Source organism: Molossus molossus, unplaced genomic scaffold, assembly GCF_014108415.1.
Source record: "Molossus molossus isolate mMolMol1 unplaced genomic scaffold, mMolMol1.p scaffold_m16_p_3, whole genome shotgun sequence".
Lineage (NCBI taxonomy): Eukaryota > Metazoa > Chordata > Mammalia > Chiroptera > Molossidae > Molossus > Molossus molossus.
Genome location: NW_023425366.1, coordinates 12,808,406 through 12,835,802, shown reverse-complemented (window position 1 = coordinate 12,835,802; position 27,397 = coordinate 12,808,406). Strand labels below are relative to the sequence as shown.

General features: G+C 44.4%; 2 protein-coding genes and 1 non-coding gene across 3 annotated transcripts in view; 2 read left to right on the top strand and 1 right to left on the bottom strand.

The window, feature by feature from the left end:
- SLC1A3 (solute carrier family 1 member 3) overlaps nucleotides 1-27,397 on the top strand; it is an 87,928-nt gene that overhangs the window by 35,645 nt on the left and 24,886 nt on the right. The gene's annotated exons all lie outside the window — the stretch shown is intronic.
- On the bottom strand, nucleotides 11,764-12,084 carry LOC118641474 (60S acidic ribosomal protein P1-like). Its single transcript, XM_036278767.1, has 2 exons — nucleotides 12,025-12,084; nucleotides 11,764-11,943 (listed from the first exon to the last, which is right to left on the bottom strand). Exons 1-2 carry the CDS (start codon nucleotides 12,082-12,084, stop codon nucleotides 11,764-11,766), a joined length of 240 nt encoding a protein of 79 aa, XP_036134660.1.
- On the top strand, nucleotides 23,096-23,255 carry LOC118643040. Its single transcript, XR_004961928.1, has one exon. It is a non-coding gene; the product is annotated as a U1 spliceosomal RNA (small nuclear RNA).

The following is a 27,397-nucleotide window of genomic DNA, read 5'->3' as shown; positions in this document are numbered from 1 at the left end:
CAGGCAGGACATTCCCCGTTTTAAAGCGCTAGCTAGAACTCAAATTCAATTCTTGAACTCCGCATCTTTGAAGAATGATTTTTACTGCTTTTTGACCATTATTTAGAGCCGAAATGAAGCTTGCCCTTGACCATTCTCAGTAATTTGGGGTTTTTTTCATTCTGCTTCTCTCTTGTGTCTGGAATTCCCAGCAATGAGTTTTACTTTTACTTGATGAGCTCTTTTATCATGGTGCTGATTATTGCTCATTTTTATACCTAAATATGGCTACAGCCCAAACAACTTCTTGCATTAATGTTGACATCTTCTTTCAGATATATAAGTAATGCACAGGCTAATTACAAGTCATTTCTCTGTGTTCATTAAAGAAAACCCCCAAAGAGTCTTCGGTGTATGCTAAATTTAAGCCACTGAATAGTCTTTAAAGAAACAAAAGTATATTGGTAAGGGAAACTAAAGATGGTCGGGTCTTTTGAAATTGATGCCAAGGAGGGCAACGTTGGTGCTGGTGCCAGAGACAGGGTGTATTAGTGGTCTGACCAAGGGAACACTGGAATTTTAAAGAATACTGATAAAGTATTATACAGACTTTATTCGATAATAAAGGGCTGACTTTTTTTCACTAACAATTGGTTTCCTCTGTTTATTTTGCTGTTTCAGATGATCCTTTCTGTGTTGAAATCCACACAAGGATTATAACATTAAAATCCTCAACAAAATAAACAAAATATTTCAGTCTTTCTGGAAAACGAAATGTTAAGCATTATTCAGTAATGTCTGCTCCTTCCTCCATGACTGAACAAAACCACACTCTGGTGTGTGTGTTGGCTCCGTCCTCAGCCCCATGACCTGCTGGTGGTGGCTCAGGGCAAGGGGCCCATCCAAGCGCAGGCTGTGTGAAGGCAGACAGTGCGTCTCACTCTGATTAAATGGTGGAGCCCAGCTCCTCCGAAGGTGACACTGGCGTGGGGCTGGGGCAGTGCAGCGCAGCTGTGTGTCCATGCTGACAGTGACCGTGTACCCTCCCTCCTGGGAGATGGGATGTGGATATTAGAAAGAAGACAATTTCCACCATCATTTTTGTGGTCTCTTTAAGGAGAAAATTCCACCAAGTGGTTTCTTAGTCTTTGAAAACACTCTATTTCAATATGTCTATTTCAAGACTACTCACAAATAATGCTCAATGGGGTATTTTTTGAGGGGGGTGGGAAGATTCCTTGAAACTTTGCAGGTAGAAGTAATTCCTGCCTTGATGGAGTCCAAACAGTACTAAGTGAGGTAGGCAGAGGCATGGGCAGCAATTTGGAAGTACACTCTATCCTCCCTGAGCACACTGTGCTATTGGGATAGGAGGTCAGAGGTGGAATTGGTCCCATGGGATGTTTCTCATTGAAATCATCTCTGTCCACAGCCCTGGTGCCGCGAGCCAAAATGTATTCTAATAAATGCAGATCCCATATGACAGCACATTATAAAATACATACTTGTGAGAGTTGTAATGGGATTGGACTCTGCCCACCCCATACACACACACGAGATGCCGAGAATGCTTTGTGATCCTGCATAACTAAGTTTTAGTTTTTCATTTGTTCTTCTTTAATTACCCTAATGAAAACGTGTCGTTTTTCTTTTGTAGTTTCAAATTAGAGTCTAATTTGATTATTTTCCTCTTAAAATATTCTAGGATCCCCAGGAGTACTCAGCAAACACTCACTTTCAACCAATTTTTTCTGTTTTTGGCTACATGCCAGTCATAATGCAACTTACTAAGAGGACTGAATGAAATAATTCTTTTCAATGGACAAAAGGCAAAGTTAGCTGCCATGAATTTCTCTGGGGCAAAGCATACCTAATCTTTCAAAGTAAATATTTTCATTTTTGACATTCAATCAGGATACACTCAAATTCAAATATGTCTTTTGTTAAGTAGGATATTTCCTTTGGCCTTCAAAATGATTCCAAACTTTGCTGGGAAAAGAGAGAAAGAGAGAGAGCAAGAGTCTTAAAGCAAGTTTGATCAATTTTACTTGGGCACATTATTCCTGCCTACCTACCCATTGGTCTTCTCTCACCAAAGAATACATATAAAAATTAACATAGATTCAGTGAGTATTTCATGGAAAGAGACTTTTGTCAACAACAGAAAAAGGCAGATTTGGGTCAAATTTTGACTGAAAGACTATTTTCTTAACAAACATCCAGACTCCAGTCATTCCTTTTATTTTATTTTTACAACTGAAATCAGTTTCTGAGAAAAGGCAGCAGTCACAATTATGATACTTAAAGAGAGCAGTTTCTTTTATTGCAAGTTATCACATTAACTTCATGGCTATTTTTTGTTTCTGGTTTTTAATGTATCCCAACTTTTATGTGGAGGATAAATAGTCTCTGATTGCTGTGAGTTTACAGTGAGCATTTTTGGATCCTGTTATTTGGATCATCCATTATTTTCCATAGCATTACAGAGTAGGGATTAATATAAACTATTCCGTATTTCTATGTAATCACTTAGAAGTTTATTTTAATTAAGGCATTAATTAGCATTAAAGTTACCATTAGTTTATATTTATCCTTTTTTTGAGGACCAAGAACATAGATGTACAAGAAATAGTATTTTGTTCTTCTAAATACTTTTCTTATTGTTTTAAAATATGAATGTACTTTCTAGATGTTGAAAGGAAATTTTAAAAGATTTGTATGTTCAATTATTTTATCTACGGGCAGGACTATGCCACTTTGATCCACAAACTTAAGTTTAGAAAGTTTAACTTAGGAAGTTTTCAAGGATATCTGAAATTTGTGTCAATAAACCTTTCTTCCTGATGTCTAGCATAATTTGGAACACAAACTAATATTATGATGACTAGTATTATTTGGAGCACACATTAATTTGAGCCTGCAAAATCTATCATTTTTTGTTCCCATAATTAGTCAGATCTTTGGACAAGCTCCAAATATATTCTGTACCACACCTCAGACTGTCATCTCTACAGATGTAGTTTGAGAGGCTGGCTTTTACAAACTTTGTGTGCCCTTGGAAGGTATTTAAGGCTTTGATGAGCTTCGTTTACAATCAGAGTGGTCTTGTAGGATAAACCCTCTGGCCTTCTCGTGACACTGAGCTACTGATACAAATTTCCACATGTACAGATAGTCGAAAACCACGTTCAGAAAGTGCAGCCTCATTAGGAGAGAGACCTGAAAAGGACTTGTTTCGGCATGAACAGGCCCAGTGTGTGACGGCCTGTGAGAGAGTGCTGCTTCTGTGTTTCCCTCCAACCACATACATGTGAAAAGACTCAGTGGAAGAACGTGTAGGGTTTGATGTCTCGTGATTCTAGCTGCATTAATCGCCTATGGTTCAGGGCCATAGAAAAGAAAAAAATATGAAAAAATACATTCAAAAGAAACAGCACAAATATATATTTTTATACTATATATAATGAACAGTCCTATTTTCCTATTTGTACAGTTCGGTTCTTATGTTCTTTATGTGTGTTTAATTATGAAAGTCACAAGTCTATTCTAGCTGGATAAATTTACAGGTAAAAGATTCTCTGAAAAGTTAAGTATGTCTGTCACAAAAATGGACAATTGACTTAAATCCCTATTTTTCGTCTTCCCAAAGAAAAACACAATCTTATCTTCTGTTGGTTGATAAGATCAAGTTTGAAAAGTGAGCAGAGTTCTAGCCTTACTTACTCTAGCTTGTTTGTTAAAAAGAAAGATATTTCTCTCTTTCATGAACTTTTTTCCAAATAAATTTGTTCTAAAATAATTATTTTTATTTTTTATTATTTTTTTTATCCTCATCCGAGGACATTCTTCCATCTTTTGTTCAGATAGAGTGGGATGGGGAGAGAGGGAGAGAAAGAAAGAAACATCAACGTGAAAGGGACACATTGAGTGGCTGCCACCCACACCAACCCAACCAGGGCTGGGGACAAACTGCAACCAAGGCATGTACCCCCATCAGGAACCGAACCAGGAACTCTCCGGACTGCAGGCCGATGCTCTAACCACTGAGCCAAACTGGCCAGGGCTGTTCTAAAATAATTCTTGATTGTGTTGAAAGACAAGGTATAGTTCACATTGAGAAAATACCCTAAAGAAAAATCTAAATCAATGGTTCTCACAATTTTTCTAGTTCCACCATATTTGAGTAATAAAAATCACTCTTCGCCCTGGCCAGTTTGGCTCAGTGGTTAGAGCATCGGCCTGCGGTCCGGAGAGACCCGAGTTCGGTTCCCGCTAAGGGCACGTACTTCGGTTGCAGTTTGTCCCCAGCCCTGGTTGGTCATGCGGGTGGCAGCCACTCGATGTGTCCCTTCACATCGATGTTTCTCTCTCTCTCTCCCTTCCTCTCTCTCCCTCCCACTCTATCTGTACAAAAAATGGAAAAATATCCTCGGGTGAGGATAAAAAAAAATAAAATAAAAAAATAAATAAAATAAAAAATCACTCTTCTTAGTAATTAATGGTAGCTAATATAATCTCTTACTTTTGTTTTTACTGGTGTAAGGAAGACAGAACGTGTATGATTTAAAAGGACTCTAAAGATTTTTCTAATACCCTGATAGTAATGTCCCCCACTCCCCAACCCTTGAGGGACATGTACCTTTCCAACTGAGAATAATTGTGTGAGTTTTCCAAAAGTAAAGAATTATAAAATGCTCCACATGGATTATTTTAGTGCATTTAAAGTTTGACTCAAATTTTAGGAACATTGATTCATTTTCGGTTCACTTTAGGAATAAATTGCTGGGCAGATGTGAAAGTAGTTTGAGAATGTCAGTCAACCTTACTGTTTTTATCTGGGGCATCCAACTCTTAGTGTAGAGGCAGGCGGGGAAACTGGATTAAATGTTGGGTGAACTTGTCCACTGCTTCTCCCTTGACCTCTAGCTCTGGGATGAGAGTGAAAGCCTTTTCTCCTACATACAGGATAGGGATTGTCTATCATCTGGGGAAAAGACTGGTTTCTGTTGCAGTCATTTATGTCTAAAAAGATAAGGATTCTTTTCCCTAAACATAACCAAAATCCCTATTATCACTTATTTAGAAATTAACAATAATCCCTTTATAATATCATCTAGTTTTCAAAAATCTCCATTTCTTTTTCTCTCTCACTCTTTTTAGTTTGTTGGTTTGAATTAAACCACATTTGTATGTTGGATTTGTTCTATACATCCTTTAAGTCTCTTAATCTGTAGTCTCTCTCTCTCTCTCTCTCTCTCTCTCTCTCTCTCTCTCTCCTCTGTATCTCTTTTATTCTATCTTTTCCACCCTTTTCTTCTTCTTTTTTTTAATCCTCACCGAGGACATTTTTTGTTCAGATAGAGTGGGGAGGGAGAGAGAGAGAGAAACATCGATGTGAAAGGGACACATGGAGTGGCTGCCACCCACATGACCAACCAGGGCCGGGGACAAACTGCAACCAAGGCACGCGCCCCTAGCAGGAACCGAACCCGGGTCTCTCTGGACCACAGGCCAATGCTCTAACCGCTGAGCCAAACCGGCCAGGGCTCCACCCTTTTCTTTTGCTATTTGTTTTTCACAATCTGGATTTTGCTGATTACATCTTTCTAGCATCACTTACCATCTTTCTCTGTTCCTGGGACCAACTTCCTTAGACTCACAAAAAGTCTTTTTGTTTTGTTTTGTTTCAAAATGGGAGAGAGCTGCATGATGAGTCAAAAGGTGTATGCACAACTAGAATTGTCTGCAAAATAGACCTAAAGACACACTCAGGCTTTATAATTCTAAGCCTCGCTCCCTTCCTGGAAGGGATCCACTGTCTCTTTCAAGGTACGAAGATTTCACAGAGCTGGTTCATGATTATGAAGGCGATGAGTGCATGTAGAATAAATGTATTCCTGGTGAAAGAACATGAACATGGAGGAGAATTCAGCTATTTTAGATTTAGAACGAGAGTAGAAAAACTATTGAAAAGCTGTTTTTGTAAAATCAAAGGAAATGTAGAAACTAGAGGCTAGCCAGAAACTTTGTCCCCTGCTCTGACTCATCCCCAGGCTTGACCTTCTTAACTCTGACTTCTGACTCTGGCACTGCTACCCGCCTGGTCCGGACAACACCAAGTCAATCCAAGTCTACAGCAACAACTTCCTTGCCAGCCTCCCTGCCCTCCTTACCCCACTCCCCATAGCTGTGGGTCACAACCCCTCTGCGGGTCAGTGACTCTTGCACAGGGGTAGCCTAAGACCATCGGAAAACACATATTTCCGATGGTCTTAGGAACCCAGACAGGGCCCCTCTACCCGTCTCCAGGCGGGTCCGCCCACAGGCAGATACGCCCACATATAAGGTGAGGAGCTGTGTTAAAGGGTCAGGGCATTGGGAAGGTTGAGAACCACTGCCCCATAGGGGCTTGCCCTTTTCCAATCTGTTTTTTCACATGAAGACAGCATGGCCGTCCTAAAACTCAACTCTGAGCTTACCCCCACATTGCTTTTGGAATACGGGTCATGGTTCCTGCTTCTCTCTCTCTCCATCTCATTTCTCACCGCCTCCCCTGTCTGCCTGGACTCTCTCCTCCAGCCTCTCCTCCTGAAATCCCTCCCACCTTCAGGTCTCACTGGGACGTCACTTCCTCCAGGAAGCCTTCAACCCAGAGCAGTGTAATTCGGGGGCCCCATTGGCACTGCCACCTCCTCTAGCCAACTATAGGTTTCATTAAAGAACAGGGCTGTTTTGTTTGGCACTTCATCCCTGGGGGGCGGGCAAGGTCATTTTCTGAGCTCCCAGGGAATCCTCAGCTATTTTAGAAAGTGTCATGGACGTCTCCACTTTCGTGTAAAAATGTACCATCCACTGCATAACATTCCTTCAGCGAGCTGAGCTCCTCCACTACTCGCTCCTGGAGCAGTGTCCGACCAGAAAGGGACTCGTGACTTAGAGAAACATTGCGCCTCACTGCCAATTCATGCGGTTGGCTCTTTTTCCTTTCTTTCTTTCTTTCGTTCGTTCGTTCGTTCGTTCGTTCGTTCGTTCGTTCGTTCGTTCGTTCGCTGGTTTCTAAACAGGCTAAGAGAGCTTTTCCATGCGTTCGCTGGAAAGACTCCTGGTCCGATCTTTCCCGTGACATTTGGTGGCGTGCCTCCTGAAGGCCCGGCGCGCGGCTCTGCCCCAGGACACGTGTGCCGTTGAGAGCAGGCAGCGCTGCACGGAAGTTTCCGGTTGCCAGCTACTTCGCTTTCCCGATCGGCATTTCCGGGGATGAGCAAAGGTTCGTTCTGGCACCCCACCCCCACCCCGGCGCCAACCGGTGTGCGCATGCGCGGGCGCGCTGCACCCCCTCCGCTGCCCGGGATTATCTGTTCAATGTTTGGGTATTGAGTTTACACTACAGCGGAGTAGCTGACTCGCGGTGACTTTCCAGGGGAGAAAGGGCATCTTTCCCTGCCCTGGAACGAGTACAGCCGCTTAAAAATAGAACAATGCGTGTTTGGGGTTTGCTTTTCGTCCTCTGCATCAATAACAGGTGTACAGTTACAGACACAAAGAGCTAGATTCACGCCGTCTACGCCTCCGGAGAGTTCCCAGAGTTACCCCGGGAGCACGAGCTGGGCCCCAAATGTTTAGTAAAAAGAAAGTAACCCAATATCGCTCCGTGTTACTGACCCAGCTGGGTCACATGGCTGCATTATTGTCCCCTCTTCGTGACTCTCGGGCGTCCATGCGCAGGGGAAGAAAATATCACCCAGAACGAGTCCTAGGCATCAGAAAACAAAGTAAAGACCCCTCCAAGCTGAATTAGAGGGACTGACGTGGCTACTGTACATTGTGGGCTTTGGAAGGGGGAGGGCGAGGGTGGGGACCGGAGATGGAAGGGCGGCCACTGGAGAGCCGCGACCGCGCTGGGAACCCAGCGTGAGCCGTCAGATGGATTTGCTGGCTTGCTTTTTAAAGCCTTTCCTGAGATGTACGTACTTCTCGAATTGTAATATGACCTCTCGGAAGCACTGGCCTCACGCTTGCTCTGTGATTCGGTGCCTCGCCCGCCTCGCGGCGTGTCCACGATCAGTAACAGTGTCACTTGGGGATAAGTTCGCGCGAACTCTGCAGCGTGGGAGCCGCTTCCCCTGCTAGCACGCTCCTCGGCAGCTGCTTGCAATTCTTCCCCCTTCCCTCCCCTGGAAATGGTTCCTAATAAATCTGAACAGATGCTAGGTGTCTGGCAGCGTTGTGAGGGGTACTCGTTTTCAAATGTGGGTTATTTCATGTCTCCTAATGAAAATTTCATCAGCCTGTATGCCTTCGATGTGCTCCAGTGTTCACATAAATACCTAACCCCTGACTCCGCGTGTCCCACTCGCGAGTTCTCCTAACCTATTTATTGGTTCTGACACCACCGCTACTAAATCCTTGGCTCTCAAAGACCGATCTGGTAAACATGCACAGGCAGATCTGACTTGGCACTGAACGTGGCTCCTTCTTTCTAAATGTGCTTTTCCAGTTGCCCCTGACAGCCAAGTCAAGTGTTGCCGGAGCTCACGCTTACAGGTTATTACAGCTCCCCAAGCTCCCTCTCCAGGGCCCCTCTTTTCTTCTGCCCCAGCCCCCGAATGTGGCTCACTCGACACTGCTGTGCCTGCGGAACGCTGTGCTCCCCAGGGCCTGAGTTTTGAGAGCAAGCACTGGGCCATCCTTCCATGCACAGCCCTGGGCCTCGCATACAATAAATGCTCAATAAATCAATCTCGCCCTGGCCGGTTTGGCTCAGTGGTTGGAGGGTCGGCCTGCGGTACAGAGAGACCCGGGTGCGGTTCCCGCTAAGGGCACGTACCTCGGTTGCAGTTTGTCCCCGGCCCTGGTTGGTCCTGCGGGTGGCAGCCACTCGATGTGTCCCTTCACATCGATGTTTCTCTCTCTCTCTCTTCCTCTCTTTCCCTCCCACTCTATCTGTACAAAAAATGGAAAAATGTCCTCAGGTGAGGATAAAAAAAAAAAAAAAAATCTATCTCGACGGAACCGAGGATGCCTATAGAAAACAAAAATATGCATGTTTTCTTATTCATCAGCTCTCACGTCAGAAGACAGAATCCACTTCTGAGGGAGTTCTCACTCCCCTCCGGTGGCTGTTAGGGAACATATAGAAGGTCGTGCATACAGAAAGTCCACGGCGAGCTGGACAAGCCGGTGGAAATGTTCTCATGCCCCGAAACACTCAGTGGTAGGTGAAGGGGCATGTTTGTTTGTGTAGCCTGCATACCGATTCCCTGTGAACGGTTACTTCATTCATCTCAGTTCCTTACATCGTTTATCTCCCTACTTGAAATACTTGACATTTCTACTCATTTGAGAGTGACGCCACAAGCATCCCTGAGGCATTTACACGGGCTGTGGCCTCCGGAAGACGTGGATACACTTCTCAGGGGCACGGACTGCCCCACTTCCTTTATTTTCCCTGTCTAACCTTGCACCGCTCTGTGCGTTCCCTGGGTAGGCAGTAAATAGTCCTGACAGCATCTGCCATATGTTTTCATGCTTCATTCCCTCACTGCATGTGTGCTCTGGGTCATGCACAGCAGCTTTTGTCTAGTTGAGGTTATTAATTCCTGCAGTATGGAGCCCCCCCAGGCAGCTGTGCTGGGTGCTGAGGAAGGAAGTCACGGAGCTGTTAAACCCACAGACGCCAGGCCCTGGATCTCCCCCTCCTCTGCAGAGAGACGAGGTACTTACATCTGAAAAGTTGAAGAGGGGCCAGCCGAGTGGTGCAGAGCATACGATCAAAGCAGCAGAGGCTCACCCCACTGCATTTACTTGTGGTAATCCCTGCTTGGGTCTTAAGAACACCAACTTTGGAGCTACCTGAGTCATTTCTCTGCCGGTCACAGCACTGGTTAGCTTTATGGAAAGTCATTTTGGCATTCAATGTTCATTGTGGAGTGGAAATAATAGTAGTGACAGTGATAGAACACTTGTCATTCATACCAAGTGGGGGACCCCAGAGTGGGCTTTGTGGAAATCATGGCTGTGGGCGTGGTTGTGTGGACTGTAGGCGCTGCACTAATGTTAGTGATGACGGCCGCTCACATTCCGCCTCAGTTCTGTAAACATCAAGTTCAAAGGCCTTTGGCGTCCTTGCTGGAGAGTATCAGGTGCTTGGCCTTTTCCTGCTTGTGCATCTGGGGTCCACCTAGAGAGGATCATTTTCTCAGTGTTGGCCCAAATCATCTGATGGCATTCTCCCTGACCAAGCCTTGGCTTTGTTGCTAATTGGTAGCTTGTTTCAGAGCTCGTGTTGCTTATTTCTTCTCCTTCTTCCAGCCAACTTGCTACTTCCTAAGTCATGCTCGCTGCAGCTTGTCAGTGTTTCTAGACAAGAAGCCTGCTTGGGGATGACCCTGAATAAACAACTGAAGTCACTCTATTTTTCTATGTTAGAGTAAAATACCTACTTCCCAAGAAAGCTCGTGACCTTCCAAGATTGGGCAAACTTCACTTGTAAACCGAACCAGTTTTGCGTTGGTGTGCTAAAGCAAAGCTTGAAACTGCTTTGCCAAAGGCTTTCATTCTGCCCAAGCCTCGCCACTAACTACTGGTGTCATTCTGTACATCACTGCACCTCTTGATTTCTTGGCCTCACTCTCCAAACCTGGAGGTCCTCAGCCATGACTAAGCCCCAGTGTTAGGCATTTAATTTTGGCTTTTTGATAACAGACTTGGTTTCCAAGGGTGTTTGCAGGTCCCCTGTGGGATCATGTTCTCTACAATCAAGGTTCCATAGTAGTCATATGTGTGCAAATTAGAAACAATGCCACATGATTCACTGAGTCTGGGACAGAGCCTGGCACATGGTAATTCTCAATAATCAGCTATAAATGTATGAGAACATTGGTATTGCCATTCAGATTGTGTTTACTCTCTTCTACCCTGAAGTAGTAAAATGATCCTCTTGATTGCAGATTTATTCTTTGATGGGTGACATTTTTTATTTTACCTGCATGATCATTGCTAGCAGTTGTTAAGAATAAAAGACATGCTGGTTGTTGAACATATGTACTTGTTATCCCTTCGGCAACATCGTCATCTCTGTTTTACAAATGAGAAAACTTCCCGAAGTCTTCCTGCTAGCAAGGGGCTGAGCCTGAATTCACACTCAGATCTCTTTGTCACTAACCCCCCCTCTCTGTAAGGCCATGCAATCCCTAATGTGGTGTGGCCTCTAGATTTGTCCTGGATCAGTCTATAATGCTAAAGTGTATCTGTGGCCTTAATTTATGCCTATGATAAAAAGTCTATTCTCCACATAAGCTACATATGATCCACAATTTTCTCACACTTGTGCACTTAACTTATGTCACGTATGGTTGGACATTTGGTTATTTGATGAGAATATGACTTGTCTACTCAACAAAAGAATGTTTGAGAGTAGGAATTACTGTTTGTATATTTGCATCCCAGCACTAATCAGTGTGATAATCTCTTGTTATGGTAGATGTTACATAAATAACCCATGGGTTTGTGGGTTGGCTACAGTTGCTTAATTAGTCTCAACTATGAATTTGCAGACTTTGTCATCATCCTTCATTCACCAAGTCTCTATTGTATCTCTACTATGATAGCCACTGGGCATACAGAAATAAGTAGAGACCATCATGTATATTTATAATCGAAGAACTAGAATCTGGAAAATCACAAGCTAATATGTTATTGTGGAAGGAGTAAAGTAAAGATGAATTAAAGCATTACTTTTTGTTTTAGAGTTCAGCTTTTTATTAAATGTGTTACAAAAGAAGTTTAGTCAAAAAGACCAAAGTCCATGTTATCATCAGACTCCTCAGATTCTTCTTTCTTTGCTTCTACTTTCTCCTCCACAGCTGGAGCAGCAGGGGTGGAGGGGGCAGGACCTCCTGCTGGGGCAGGTCCACCTGCCCCTACATTGCAGACTAGGCTCCCGATGTTGACATTGGCCAGAGCCTTTGCAAACAAGCCTGGCCAGAAAGACTCCACATTTACATCAACTACTTTAATGAGGGCATGGATCTTATTCTCCCTGACCCTCACCTCATCATCCTGAAGGATGAGGGCTGAGTAGATGCAGGTGGGTTCTGAGACCATGCACTACAAGGAATCCCTTTGTATTTTAAAAATACTCACTTCCTATAATAACATTTTGCTGTAGAATTTCTGATAGTTTGTTTTCATTATTCTGAAAATGTTTGAGTCTTCTGTAATATCTTTGACAATAAAATAGAACCTAATAAAACAGTGAAATAGATTTTCAACAGGCTGAGCGCTTGGACCTACTGAGTATTTAAGGCTCCCTGTCAACCTGGAAAGATACCTGGTAAAGTACCTGGTGTGTTTCTTTAAAACCTTGTCCTGTTCCATGTTTTGATCAACAACTTAAAGACCTAGAATACACATACATTGTGTTTTCAGATGACATAAGGCCCCCCCAAACACACACAAAACCGTTTCTACCACATATGCCTATGATCGTGATTGAAAATGACTTCAGTAGGCTGCAATGCTGGACGGAAACCAACAAGGCGAAATTGAGCGGGGAATAAATGTACATTTCTGCTTTTAGGCTCAAAAGGAAATTGCGCAATTGCAGGATGGGGAGTGACTGAGCTTGGCAGCACTGCCGGTGACTAAAAGCTCAGTATGAACTAACAGTGGGATGTGGTGGCTCAAAAGAATGAAAATAGTTGTGTGCTGCCTCGGTAGAATTAATACTTCACTGTGCTCTGCACTACTCTCGCTGCATCAGGAGTAATTTGTTTAGTTCCGAGAACATTCAAGAGCAACTCTGACAAAGTCGAGTAGCTGCTAAGAGGGTGTTGAATCCTATCCAAGACACATTTATTGGACTCCTGGCCCCGTGCTAACCGTCGTGGAGAAGAAAGATAGGAAGAGACTGCTGGTCTGTAGCCTCAAGGAGTTGGAAATTTAAATAGAGAGCCTGACAGGTACACACAGGACTAAAACAAAGCCGCCCGGGAAGCCAAGAAGCACAAAGGCAGTGCTGTGGGAATGCAGAGGCTGGATGAGTGGGAGGGTTTCCACAGGAAATGAGGATGAAGGCAGAGGAAGCCTTGAAAGCGAAGATGCAGAGACAGGAAAAGTCCAGGCCCGTCTCGGGAGCGCTGAGTAGTCTGGACTGCCCGGGAGGGGAGGGAGGGGAGGAGATGGAGCCGGGAAGGACCGTGTAGACCCCAGCACGGGGCACTGGGAGGCCATGGGAGGCATTACAGGTTGGTGAACATCTGGAAATAATGATACATGAGGAACAGTTGGAGAAGTTATGTGTGTTTAGTCTGGAGAAAAGAAGACCAAAGTCCTTCTGGAAAATGTGGACCAGACTTACTCTCTGTTCCTCCAGAAGCAAAAATCGATCTCAGGGAGGAAAGGGTACAAGGAACTAGATTTTGGTTGATTCTAAGCATCGTTTTGTTTGTTTGTTTGTTTCTTTGGTTGGTTGGTTGTTTGTTTTTAAATCCTCACCCGAGGACATTTTTCCATTTTTTGTCCAGGTAGAGTGGGAGGGAGAGAGAGAGAGAGAGAGAAACATCGACGTGAAAGGGACACATCGAGTGGCTGCCACCCGCACGACCCACCAGGGCTGGGGACAAACTGCAACCGAGGTACGTGCCCTTAGCAGGAAGCGAACCCGGGTCTCTCTGGACCGCAGGCCGATGCTCTAACTGCTGAGCCAAACCGGCCAGGGCTGTTTCTTTGTTTTTTCATTAAAGCTGCCCAACAGTGAATAGCTAGCCTTGAGAAGATCATGGATGGGCTGAGAGAGAGCTGAGAACTGACACTCCGAAGGGAATGTGGAGAGGGATGCTGCAGCTTCCCCGAGAGAACTGGGAGTTCTAGGAATTGCCCAAGGCCTCCCAATGTGTAATTATCCATTGCTGAGTTTTCGTTATTTGTTAGGTTATCAATTAGTGTATCAGCTTCTGAATAAAGCTTGCATATCACGACTCTCCAGTTCAGTGAGATGTCAGACTAACTCGAGTGCAGGCTGCCCGTTGCTTTGACAGTAGACCCTCATCATCACCGCTTGACTTTTCAACACAGGCACCATCCTTTTTTACTGATATACGGCCTCCTTTCAAATATGAACTTAACAGATTTTTGTGAGAATTCCCCCCTAGGTGAATCAAATGCAAATCAACAACTAATACAAGTCCGGTGCAAAGAAGACAATTTACAAAGACTCTCCATGGTGGTAGGTGTAGGATTTCATAGTGGGTTCTGGAGGTGGAAAGACTTGAGCTCAGATGCCAGCAGTGCCGGTGACTAGCTGTGTGATCCTAGGTGAGTGATGTAAGCGTCCTGTTTCCGAATCTGTAGATGGGAATTGGCCGCTGTTAGCCCAGACCTTGCAGGGAGGTGCCTGGCAGTGCAAGGTCCAATTTTACTTACCGAGTTCTCACGTTTTACAGGGGTGTTCCTAGGAGCCCTTCAGAGCTAAAAATAGTTTTTAATGGAAACATCACCACATCATGGCTAATTTGTATGTGCCAGATAGTGTTCTGAGGATCATATGTTGAACTCATTTAATCCTCAGAACAACTCTATAAAGTAAATACTGTTATTATCCCTCATTTACTGAGACACCAAGAGATTACCTATCTTGACCAGTCCAAGCTAATACATGAGGGATCCAGGATTCAAACCAAGCAAATTATAGAGGTTATTGCAACCATTTCCTAACAATTTCAAGTTTGGGAAACAAACAAATTTCCCTACTTTCTTCCCAGTTTCATTCCAAATACTCTGTTGTGTAATTTCATGCGATTTTATTTGTTCAGGGCTGTTTCACACTAAGATATTTCTCAGTCTTACTTATTTACTAAAACACAGGGGCCCTATGGTCATGATTTGGCCAGAGCTTTGAGAAGTTCCTTAATAAAAGTCAAATGATGCGTGAATAAGTAAAAAAAAAATTAATTATAGAAGCAGTTATTATGGCCACTCTTAAAAGAAGCAAGTAATCTTTACTATAACTTCACTACTTTACCACTGTGGGGGCCAAGAAAAAAAGAAAGAATAATAAAAAATATTTTTCCTTCTACCTGCTAAATTCTAGCTGGGCTAGTAATCAAATGAACAGAGACAGATTAACAGGAGAAAGTCCAATTTTAATAACATGCATGGGGAATTTACATAAGCATGAAAATGCCAGACAATGAGGCAACATTTGGGATATAAGACATTTTGGACAAAGGAGGAAGCGGGGGATGGGTATTGGATTTCGGAAGTGAGACGGGCGATTTACAGGGAGTTGAGGAGCAGAGCATGCAAGGCAGGAAAATTCCTGCTGGGCGACTCAGAAACGATTAAACACAGGGGTGTCTAGCTAATAGGCCCCTGTTGACCTCTCTACCATACTGAATTCAAGTTACGCTAAAGCAAATATGTTCAGATTTCTTTTCTGGAGCAGGTATATCCATCTGAATCTCTCAAGCAGGAAAGAGGGCAGGGCCCAGGGTTCTTTCTGAATCTTGTTTCTTAATAACCAACTTAAAATCAATATCCCCAAAGGCAGCCTTAGGTTTGTAAAACCAGTTCCATTCACCGCCTCTTTCCACTATTTGTTTTGGAGGCGTCATAGCCCTTGGAATCATTCACCCGAAATCAGTGTCTTGTACCTGCTTTCCTTTACCTTGTTTGTAAATCTTGTAACCCCTATTCCTTTATAGCAACAAGGTCCTCTCTCTCTCTCTCTCCCTCTCTCCCTCTCTCTCATCATTTAGTGTTACCAGATATTACTCAAATGTACCCACCTACCAGTTGTGTTTTGTTCAAACACTGAGGGTTGTGTCGTTACCCACCCTCTTTATAAATTCCAAGTTAAAGAATAATTTTACTGCCCGGCTGCTGTGGCTCACTGGTTGAGCATTGGATACCCATGCACCAAGAGGTCGCCAGTTTGATTCCAGGTCAGGGCACATGCCCAGGTTGCAGGCCCGATCCCCAGAGGGGGGCATGCAGGAGGTGGCCAGTCGATGTTCTCTCTCATCGATGTTTCTATCTCTCTCTCCCTCTCCCTTCCTCTCTCTCTAAAAATCAATAAAGAAAAAAAATATATACAAAAAAACGAATAATTTTACCAATCCAATCCATGCTACTCCCGCCTCAAATCAGCCGAATGCCATTTCCACACGCTTTCTTTGACACCCTCCCAGATCCCTGCAGAATAGTCAGGGTAAGCGAAGTTTCAGGTAAGGGGCTGCCCCTCATTTTCTTGGGAGCATTTTGAGGAATTCCTACACACCCCTTGAAAAAACACATCCAGATAGGAACCTGAGGCTCACCTCGAAACTATGTACACAAAGGTTACCAAACCAAAGGAGAATGCGCGGAAACAGCCCCTTTCTGTCCAGGGAAAGGAGCTGTGTGTGCTGCGACACCGCTGGTGGAATATATCAGGAGTAGCCCAATTCTATTGTCGGGGCCAAAATGCAGCTTTTCCTGTCGCAGCGAGAGACCTCTCACCCCCAGGAAGGCAGAGACGAGGGGAGCCGACCAGCCCCAGAGCTCAGCACGGTCTTTTCCACTCGGTGAAGTGATACTGCTTTATTGTTTGGGTCAGGTAGCCGGGCTCGTAATCTCCCTCTCCACGGGCGCGACTATTCCTTTATAGATTAGATAAGAACAACTGATGAACTTTTAAATGCTGAGAAAACTAATCAGAACTGAAGGGGGGGGGGTTGGCCATAGACCAAGAAATATGCTGACGGAGATAAAGTACCTGCTGAACTTTCTCTTCATTCCACACTTCGCTGCTCTGTAGTCTCCCTTTCTTTTTCTTTCTCTTTCCGCTCTTGTCCTATCTGTAATTCATTCAGCTCGCTCATGCCACAGTCTTCTTTCCTCTTCCTTCAGCCCCAACCCTTCTCCAGAGACTTAATTTTGCATACTTTCTTAACTGGCCAAAACATGGACTTAAAATTTTTTTTTTTTTTTTTTTAGTTTTTCTTCTTTATTGATATTACAGAGAGAGAGGAAGGGAGAGAGAGAGAGAGAAACATCGATGAGGGAGAACATCGATTGGCCACCTCCGACATGACCTCCACTGGGGATCGGGCCCACAACCTGGGCATGTGCCCTGACCAGGAATCGAACCAGTGACCTCTTGGTGTATGGGTTGATGTTCAACCACCGAGCCACACTGACCAGGCTGGACTTAAATTTTTAAAAATTTCTTCTTGTATATAGTATTTAAGATTGCGCATTCTGGCTTTAATTTGGAAAATTGCTGAGGGAAACGCATTTTATTCTCAATTGTTTCTCTTTACATGAGAAATATATCTTTTAAAAACAAGCAGCAGTGTTAACCTCCGTTCGTTTCGGAGTTGTCCGGTTGGGTTCCGCTTCCAGAATCTTTTGATGGCGAGGAACCGGGGCATGGAGGTAGACCGTCACACAGTGTGTGCCTCCTCTGCCCAGGACTCTCTGCTGCTTCCCAGCCTCGTTTCCCAGCCTGGAGTCGAACTGCTTCCACCATTCCGCATCAGAAAACCAGGCCGCGTTGGTTTTCGATGTCCCTGTGTTGCTTTCGGTTTTATGAGGCTTTCAGTTCCTTTTCCTCTATGAGGGACAGACCCTCAGTCCACTTGAGACGCCTTTTGATGAACGTTGAACAAGTCTGGCCCAGTGGTGGGATTTGGTCCCACTCTGCCACTAGGAAACGTGCTGTCTTCATCATCTTCACCCCAAGAACGTTGCTCAAGACCCAGAACACAAAGGTCTTTTACACAGCAAGGAACACAATGCAAAGTAAAAAGGGCTCTTTGGGAAATTGCAAACTACCCATCCAGTGGTTGGTTGTAAATCACACCTCTTTGGGGGGAAAGGCAGGGGGGGTTGGAGCCCTGGCCCCTAAAGAACTTCCTCCCATTGAGTCAAAGCAATTTGCTGCTCTGCGCTCGCTCTTCCTCCTGTGAATGAAGTCACCTGACTGTCCCCATAGATGCCACTGCTCCTGGCGGGTGCTGGTTGGTGGCCCACCGCACGTTGGTGTGTCTTTCCACATGACAGGTCTCGTTCGGAGCAGGCTTCACAGGTGTGAGTGAGAGCTGGTCCCGCCCGCGCCTCGCCCCCACTGCCCACGCCGCACTCCTAGCTGCTGCTTCCTGTGGTCCTGAGTTGCGCAATGTTGGCCAGAGGACAGTGATCCCTTTGTGTGCGGCTGGTACAATGAGATAACCAAAGAAAGGGTCTGGTCTGAGGCTGTCAGCTGTTACTAATCACAGCTCCCCACTCCTCCTGGGTCCGCTCGCCTCTCCTTGCTCTGCTGAGCACACATAAAGAAGATGAATGACTCCCTGGTTCCTCTTCAGAAAAGCATATTGTGCGGCGCATTCCAATACCGTGAGCGAAGGGCGGGCTCCTGCGCGGGGCGAATGGGCATCTGCGCGCACCAGCGGGCGCGCAGCTGTGGGCCTGGGAGAAGGGAAGCTCGGAGCTGGCCCTTCCGAGGGCTTCCCGAGCCCTTGCTGAGAGGAAGAGGAGGTCCCTGTGGTGGGCTCTCTGGCAGAGCATTTCTGGCCCAGGGCTGTGGCAGGCCGCAAGGAAGTCCGAGGGATGGCTAGACCAGTGCAGAGAAAGGCAAAGCTCGGCCACTCGGAGGACCCCAGCAGTGGTGACCTGGGAGAAGAGCACTCGCCGCTCTGTCATTAGAGCTACCGGCAGTTGGAGGTGAACTTCAGGGTCCCCTCTGCCTCCCCGCACGAAAGTTCATGTTCAAAGGACGACCATAGGCAGGGAAAGGATCGTCTGCTTAGTCCTACCAGACTGAGGATAAAAGGTGACTTATGTGACTTTGTCTGCCATGAATACTACTGTCTGCTCCACTGATGTTTTTATTTAACCACCTCTCAAAGGGAAGGTTTCCCTTACCTCTCCCCCTTCTTTTTACTGGTGAACACTAGCATGAAAAGACAGACTTTTGTTGACAAGTTTTAAGGGTCATAGGAAGAGATATTAGAAAGACCACAGCTCTTGGTTTCTTTTCTAAAGCTTCTACTGGATGGGGTATATATCAGTGTTGCAAACTTTTGTTTGTTTGTTTACCAGAACCCACAAAGAAAATATAAATGTATTTTACATTGTGACCTGGCCATGCTCCTACATACACACACAGCTAAAAAAAAGTTCCACAAAATAATATTTACCTTTACCACAGATGATACACTCAATAGTTTCTATTCTATTCTCTTTCATTAATGGATAAGCATATTAGTCGTGAGCCACTAAATTGACTTCATGACCTGTATCACAAGACCTTGGTAGATCCCGCCCCTCCCCTCCACTCCTTTCTCTGTGTTTACCTTTTTATTTGTTCACTCGTTCTTCTGTTAAGATGTGGACTGATAGTACTATAGAAATTACTCATACAGGCTCATCTGCAAGAGTGAATCATGGTGGGAAAATAATACAGGGGTGGGAGAGGGAGAAAGCAGGGAGAGAGGGAGGGATGCTTCCGGTGGTGGGAGCAGAGGTATGGCAGCCCCTGCCCTCCGGTCCAGCCTGCAGACACCTGCTGGGAATGGCCCCCCAGCTCTGCAAAAAAACCTTCCAGCAATGCTGGGTCATTTCCTCCTCAAGATGGGCCTCACTCTTCAAGACTGAATTAATTGGATTACTCTGGGGAAGAGCAACCAAGATTGGTGATTTGGAATTTCAGAGTATTTTTATTAAAAAAATCTTTAGAGCCCTGGCCGGTTTGGTTCAGCGGTTAGAGCGTCGGCCCGCAGACCAGAGTCCTGGGTTCGGTTCCCGCTAAGGGCGTGTACCTCGGTTGCAATTTGTCCCCGGCCCTGGTTGGGTTGTGCGGGTGGCAGCCACTCGATGTGTCTCTTTCACATTGATGTTTCTCTCTCTCTCTCTGTTCCTCTCTCTCCCTCCCACTCTACCTGAACAAAAAATGGAAAAATGTCCTCGGGTGAGGATAAAAAAATCTTTAGAAATTGTAATTCATACAATAACCTAATCTAAATGTTTGTGGGTTTGTTTTCTTTTTAAGTGTGTGGCCTCTACCCAGCACAACAATAACAGTGATAAGAATGACTAGCAACAAATAATTTGGGGGTGACTTCCCATGCAGGCACTGTGCTAGGCCGTCAAAGCACTGGTTCTGCTCTCTTGGTGCTCAAATTCTAGTAAAGAAACACATGTAACAGTCATACCTAGCACTTATCAAGGGCCTACTTTGTACAGATTCATGTACGTTCTCCCTAAGCTTACAATGTAGGTATTACTAGCTTCTTGTCTGGAGGAATGGAGGCTTATAGAGGTCAAATAGCTTGTTTATTATCATTATTATTTTAATCCTCATGCGAGGATCTTTTTCCATTTATCTTCAGATAGAGTGGGAAGGAGCGAGAGAAAGAGAGAGAAAGAAAAAAACATCGGTTGGTTGCCTCCCACACAACCCCGACCAGAGCTGGGGACCGAACCACAACCAAGGTACATGCCCTTGACCGGAATCAGGCCCAAGACTCTTTGGTCTGCAGGTCAACACTCTAACCACTGAGCCAAACCAGACAGAGTGATTATTTATCAGTTTAATTAATAACAACAGCTAACATTTGTTGAGTGCTTCCTGTGTGCCGAACACTGTGCTGAGTGCTTTCTGTTCGGAAGTCCCTGTATTGCCAATGAAAACGCTCTGCGGGGGCTTTCATTATTCCCATTCTTCAGATGAGAAAACTGAGGTTTACAGAGGTCACACAGGACCAGAACCAGAAGCAGGATCCAAGTAGTCTAACCTCTTAATCTCTGTGACATAATTTAAAACAAAAAACAAAAACAGAATGTGCTTCTAAAAATGCCTGAGGTTGGCCATAAGCAGTTTGCAATATTGCCTAAAAGGCAAAGGTTAAGTTCAGAGGCTCTAACTTGCTAATTAATTGTGATTCAAAATTGAGATGAGATACAATCACTTATTCCCAGCAATTTCTAACCTAAATTTTAAAGGTTTGCCTCTGTTCTACAACCCACAGCATCACAGAACTTTACTATTGTTGTCTTTACAATCTAGTCCAGAAGGAGACATTTTAGAGAGAAGAATGCAGTAGAGCTATAGACGAGACTCCATGTGATTGGTGTGTGCTCCCCCACCCCTCACTGTGCCTATCCTCTGAGCCTGGGTTCTTCTGGGTCATTCTCCTTCCTGCGGGGCCCAGTGGGCACCAGCTCCAGCACTGGGCAGCTGCCCCAGGGCACCAGACCCCAGTTTTCAATCTGTAACTATGAAGCATATTGCATTTTTAGAATTCAACTTCGGTATTTAAAAAGAAGCCACCACCTTATATTCAAATGAAGTCGGTACATGTTAGAACTCATCCTTGATTTCCTTGTTGTAAGTTTCCCCATCTTGAGATGCTAGGAGCGTCGAGAACAGGGGGCTTTCGTTAGATGAGTGTTTGAGAAGCCCATTGAGAGAAGGAGTATGTCTAAATACAGTGAAAACTGAAACAGAACAACAGTCTCAAACCAGCGGTTGCCACCCCCTCCCCCACCCCCACCCCCTCCCCCACCGCCACTCTTTCTGGGCCTGATCCAGTGGCCCCACCAGCAGTGGAACACTGAGGATGAGTAGAGAGACAATTCGTAACAGACAGCTTCTTTGTTAGATTTCTTGTTTCAGAGACAGGAAGTATTGGAGGAGATGCAGTGAGACACATGAATGTGTCGGACATAGGTTTTCAGCAGAGGAAGAATAAAATGTATGCAAATAATAGTCTTGGGAATTTCACATTATTTATGTGTTATTCTTTAATACATGGCTGAATACATATTTCACTTATCCAAGAAGCCATAGGAAATATTATGCCAAAAGAAATCTGACTTAAAATACAAACTTACAGCCCAGCAGTGTGGCTCAGTGGATTGAGCGTCGTCCCATGGACTGAGAGGTCCCAGTTTGCTTCCTGATCAGGGCACAGTGGGCTCGACCCCCAGTAGGGGGCGTGCAGGAGGCAGTCGATCGATGTTTCTCTCTCACTTCAATGTTTCTATCTCTCTCTCCCTTCCTATCTCTCTAAAAAAGGCAATAAAAACATATTTTAAAAAAATACATATTGACTTACAGAGTTCCACATATATATTTATGAAACACTCCTTCCCCACCCTCACTCCCCCCCCAAAAAAAACATGAATTGGGAGTATACTTGTTGTGCTAAACAGATTGCCAAAAGATTGTCTTCGCAAATAAAGAGGTAAATGCATTTACCCATTTGCATCAAGAAACTCTTCCATTCCTCTCTTTTCAAAGTGACTGCTGCCTAAAATACCCAGATACTTGAAGCGAAGTCTTAATCTCTTATACTCTGGAAAACATCTTGTTCAATCTCCTTTAGATGCCTAACTCATTGGTGAACATGGAAGAGATCCGCGGAAATGACTGGTTGATTGATTGATTGATTGATTGATGACTGATTATTGCTGGACTGACTTTTAGAAAGGAAAATAGGATTCATGCACCCAAAGTCAGCATTCACGGCCCTCCACACTCCATGCTGCAGGTTGTTTTCCTAGGAATCATGAGGAATTTGATCTGATTGATCAGCTCTCTAGCTGGCCCATCTTGTGACCAGAAAAAGCTCAGCATTTTCCATGGTTACCTCCTCCATGGAAGCTTCCTCCAGCCAGCTGGCTCACCTCAACATTGAACTCAAATGCAAGAGAGTTAAGAAAGCTAGCATGGCCCTGACCGGTTTGGCTCAGCAGTTGGAGCATCGGCCTGCAGACCGAGGGGTCTCAGGTTTGATTCCCAGTCAAGGGCACGTACCTGGGTTGCAGGTTCAATTCCCCAGCCCTGGTCAGGGTCATGCAGTAAGCAGCCAATTGATGTGTCTCTCTCACATTGATGCTTCTCTCTCTCTCTCTCTCTCTCTCTCTCTCTCGATATCGCTCTCTCTCTCTCTCTCTCTCTCCCCTTCCCTCCCCCCTCCCTCCCTTCCTCCTTTCCACTCTATCTGGGAATCGATGGAGGAATGTCTTCAGATGAAAATTAACAAAAAACTTTTTTTTAAAGAAATCTAGCATGGAAAACAAGCAAATTAAATGTAGGTGACTTCTTGCTCGTCCATAAAAAGAGAGGTCCGTACTTACCTGGCAGGGGAGATACCGTGATCATGGAGGTGGTTCTCCCAGAGCGAGGCTTATCCATTGCACTCTGATTGCTGACCCCTGCGATTTCCCCAAATGTGGGAAACTCGACTACATAATTTGTGGTAGTGGGAACTGCGTTCATGCTCTCCCCTGGGGGGGAAAAATAGATAGAGAGGTATAGTAGAAAGGGCACTTGAGAGTGTGAGTTCAAGTCCTGCCACCACTGTTTACTAGCTGTGCAACACTGGGCAAGTTAAACTTAACTTCTCTGGCCTCTTGTATCTTCATCTTTAAAATGGTATCACTGCCCTGGCCGGTTTGGCTCAGCGGTTAGAGCGTCGGCCTGCAGTCCTGAGAGGCCCGGGTTCGGTTCCCGCTAAGGGCACGTACCTCGGTTGCAGTTTGTCCCCGGCCCTGGTCGGTCGTGCGGGTGGCAGCCACTCGATGTTTCCCTTTCACATCGATGTTTCTCTCTCTCTCTCCCTCCCGCTCTACCTGAACAAAAAACAAACAAAAAAAAATGTCCTCGGGTGAGGATTAAAAAATAATAATAATAAAATAAAAAAATAAAATGGTATCACTGTCCGGCCAGTGTGGCTCAGTGGTTGAGTGTCGATCCATGCACCAAAAGGTCGCTGGTTCAATTCCCAGTCAGGACACATGCCCAGGTTGTTGGCCTGATCCCCAGTGTGGGGCATGCAGGAGGCAGCCAATCGATGTTCTCTCTCATTGATGTTTCTATCTCTCTCTTTCTCATTTCCTCACTCTCTAAAATCAATAAAGGGGGAAAAAATTGTTAATAAATAAATAAAATAAAATAAAATGGTATCACCAATATACAACATAGAGTTGTCATGAAATTGGATGAATATGTTTCATTGATTGGAGGTAGAATTTGGTGAGTTAGTGGACCAGCATAAAAGTCAACTCATACAAAACATATGAACATACAAACATGTCACTGTAATTGGAAGACTAATCACACCACTCATAGCAGTTGCACAAGATGGTATTTCTTTGGGTTTCAAAATGGCAGATTGTTTTCATGATAAAGATGTTAAAATGTCTTAAACATGGCTGGTTTAGCTGAGCTCACATCAAATGAAGAAAAGGAGCCCAGTGAAGATCATTATCTTTATGACTTGGTCTGAGATGTGTTTCTCAATATGCACTTAGAGGAATGATAGTTATTTAACACACTCCTATTACTACCTACATGGCCCCTAATCTCCTTTCTCCCCCTCACCCTGGTGCTCTTCCACATATTTATAAGTGACAAGGCTCAAGGCAAACTTTCCCCTTTCCAAGCATTTAGCGCACTTCCTGTGAAAGTTCCCTTTTGTAAAAAGTAATTTAGCACTGTCCTTGTCCCAGACACTCTGACATCCATGTGTGGTCTCTGGTGCAGAGCTTTGCCTCAGATTTCATGAGGCTGGGGAAGGGAGGTGCTCAGTGTGTGGGGAGGGGAGAAATGACCCTGCTCATTTGCGGTTGTCTTCCAGAGCTCTTCCTCCATTTTCCTGGTTCTTCTACTATTAAGGCCATTCTCTTTCAGGCCTGGGGTGTATCCATGTCTGTCCTGCTGTTGCCCTGATGACGGTGTTGGCCTTGTTTCTGGTGGTTCCTTTAGTTTGACAAGCCTGTCTCAGGGAAAGGGGGAGTGATCAGAGTTGGAAGGAGGGAGGAGGAAGATGCTGGAGTACCAGGGACAGAGGTGGACCTGCAGCTCTGTGGGGGACACCAGACCCCTGTTAGGGGAAGGAGCTACATAGAGAATTGGTCAGTGAAGAAATCACACATGCACACCCCTTCCTTGGCTGAAACAATAGCAGCGATTGCTTTATTCTCTTTCAAAGGGAAAAGCCAATAGGCAGAGGTTGAGGAGGCTATTGACTATTGAATCTCTTTCGGGGGTCACTGCTTAGGGGAAAAAAATGCCTCTATAGTTGTCTTCAGCTATTTTAGAACTAGAAAGTGGGGAGAAAATGCTTTCATGTTGGTTTGCATTTTAAAAATTAAACAAACAAAACATCTGCAAATTTCGTTTCCTTGATCACCCGGTGGCTGTGGATTCTGGGATAACTTCTCTCACTCCTTCGCCCTTGGTGGGGGGAGAGAGGGAGGGAGACCTAGGCCACCTCCCTTTTTTTTGCCACTTTGGTTCAAGATATTTTTGAGATGTGATTCAGACCTAAGAATGAAAATGGGGGATGGGACACTCTGGAAAAGGACTAGCTTTTTTTTTTATTGTTGAAAGTATTACAGATGTCCCCCTCTGACCCCCTCCTGCCCACTTCCACCCCATCCTGCCTTCACCAAGCTCATTTTACATGGCGAAGGGTTGAAGAAGTGCCATCCCAATAAATGGATACTTAACCCTGGGTTTTTGGGTTTTTTTAATCTTCACCCGAGGACATTTTTCCCCCCATTTTTTGTTCAGATAGAGTGGGAGGGAGAAAGAGGAAGAGAGAGAGAGAGAGAAACATCGATGTGAAAGGGACACATCGAGTGGCTGCCACCCGCTGAACCAAACCGGCCAGGGCTTAACCCTGGGTTTTAAGAAGCCAAGTTCATGCATTAAAGCCAGAATTGGCCTCCTGGTTTGTGGGAGCTGCAAATGTTTTTTTCAGGAACAAAAAGTATGCTAAACTTAGTCACTTAAGATCTGGGTTCAAGTTCCCACTCCATTGTACTTGGTGATAAGCCTTAGAGATACTTGTCTTTTAATCTGCCTTACAAGTTGTGGTTAAAAATAAGAACGTAGCAGGTACCAAGTGAGTGCTTACTGTGAAAATTATAGATGATATAATTAAAACACAAATGAAATTATAAATTGAAGATCATAGCTTCCATTCCCATATAAGCTCATTACCATCATATTAAGATTTGGGGGCAAATCCAGCCAGTTATCTGGCAATCATGAGCGCTATTTTTTTAATACTTTACCTTACTCTCAATATTTTTGTATGAACAGGGTCACTACCTAAATGTTAAACCACTATTAGAATCTGATACTGATCATTGAATTACAGTATAACCTTTTAATACATTTCTAGAAATAGAATGTTTAAAATAGTGAAAGAAAATAGTACCATGAACTATAATTGGATTTTACTATTTCAGTGGGAGGAGGAGGAAGGAAGGAAGAAAATAGCTGATTATCTGCATATATGCACAACCGATGGACACAGACATCGGGTTGGGGAAAGCAGGAGGGGGTGGGAGCGGGGAGGAGGGGTCAATGGGGGACTAAGGGGTGCAGCTATAATACCTTTAACAATAAAAATTTAATTAAATAAATAAAATCACTGGACAGAACAAAAAAGAAAAGAAAAGAAAGTAGCTAATGCAACAGAAGAGCTCATTATCTTATCTTTTGAGATTTGCTTTTTTCCCATCCCGAGAGGCATGGAGACGGTTCCCTTCGCTAGAGCAGTTAGAGGAACCTTCGAAGTTGTGCCTCCTAAAAGAGCATCTTCCTGAGGTAAACTGTAACATGTCCTGAAAGTCAGAAGGAGAATGTTGAGTATAAGATGAGGTGCTCCATTACATGAGATGAGGTGATGTCATTGGAACAAGGTGATGGAAGGCAGGATACAAAAATGAGAAGAACCCCACTCAAATAATTCTTTATAAAAAGTTTGGATTAAATGAGATGAAATAAAACAGCAGAGAAGCTATTTGAGAACTTTGGCCTTATAACCCAATTGTACTTTGAAAACAAATGGAAGCCCTGGCCAGTTTGGCTCAGCGGTTAAAGCATCAGCCCAAGGACCAAAGAATCACGGGTTCGATTCCAATCAAGGGCACGTACCTCAGTTGCAGTTTGGTCCCTGGCCCTGGTCAGTGTCATGCGGGAGGCGACCAGTCAATGTGTCCCTCTCACATCGATATTTCTCTCTCTTTCCCTTTCTCTCTCTCTCTCTCCCTCCCACTCTATCTGAAGATAAATAGAAAAATATTCTCGGGTGAGGATTAAAAAATAAATAAATAAAAACAAATTGAAGATCATTTAGTATAGTATGGGAATAATCACTTAAATTTTATATACAAACATCAAAAAAAAAGACTCCCCAAGTACATTTATAAAATCATAATTCTTTTTTAAAAATTTAATGGCAGTTAATCTATGAGAGTCACCACAGTGCTTGGATTTGAGATATGCTTAGATGATCCTGCCAGAGATTTTTTGTTGTTTGTTTGGTTTTTGGTTTTTGGTTTTTAAAAGGTTTATTGAGGGATGATTTAGAGTAAAATTTACCCTTTTTAGGCATAATCTTATAGCCACCCCCAC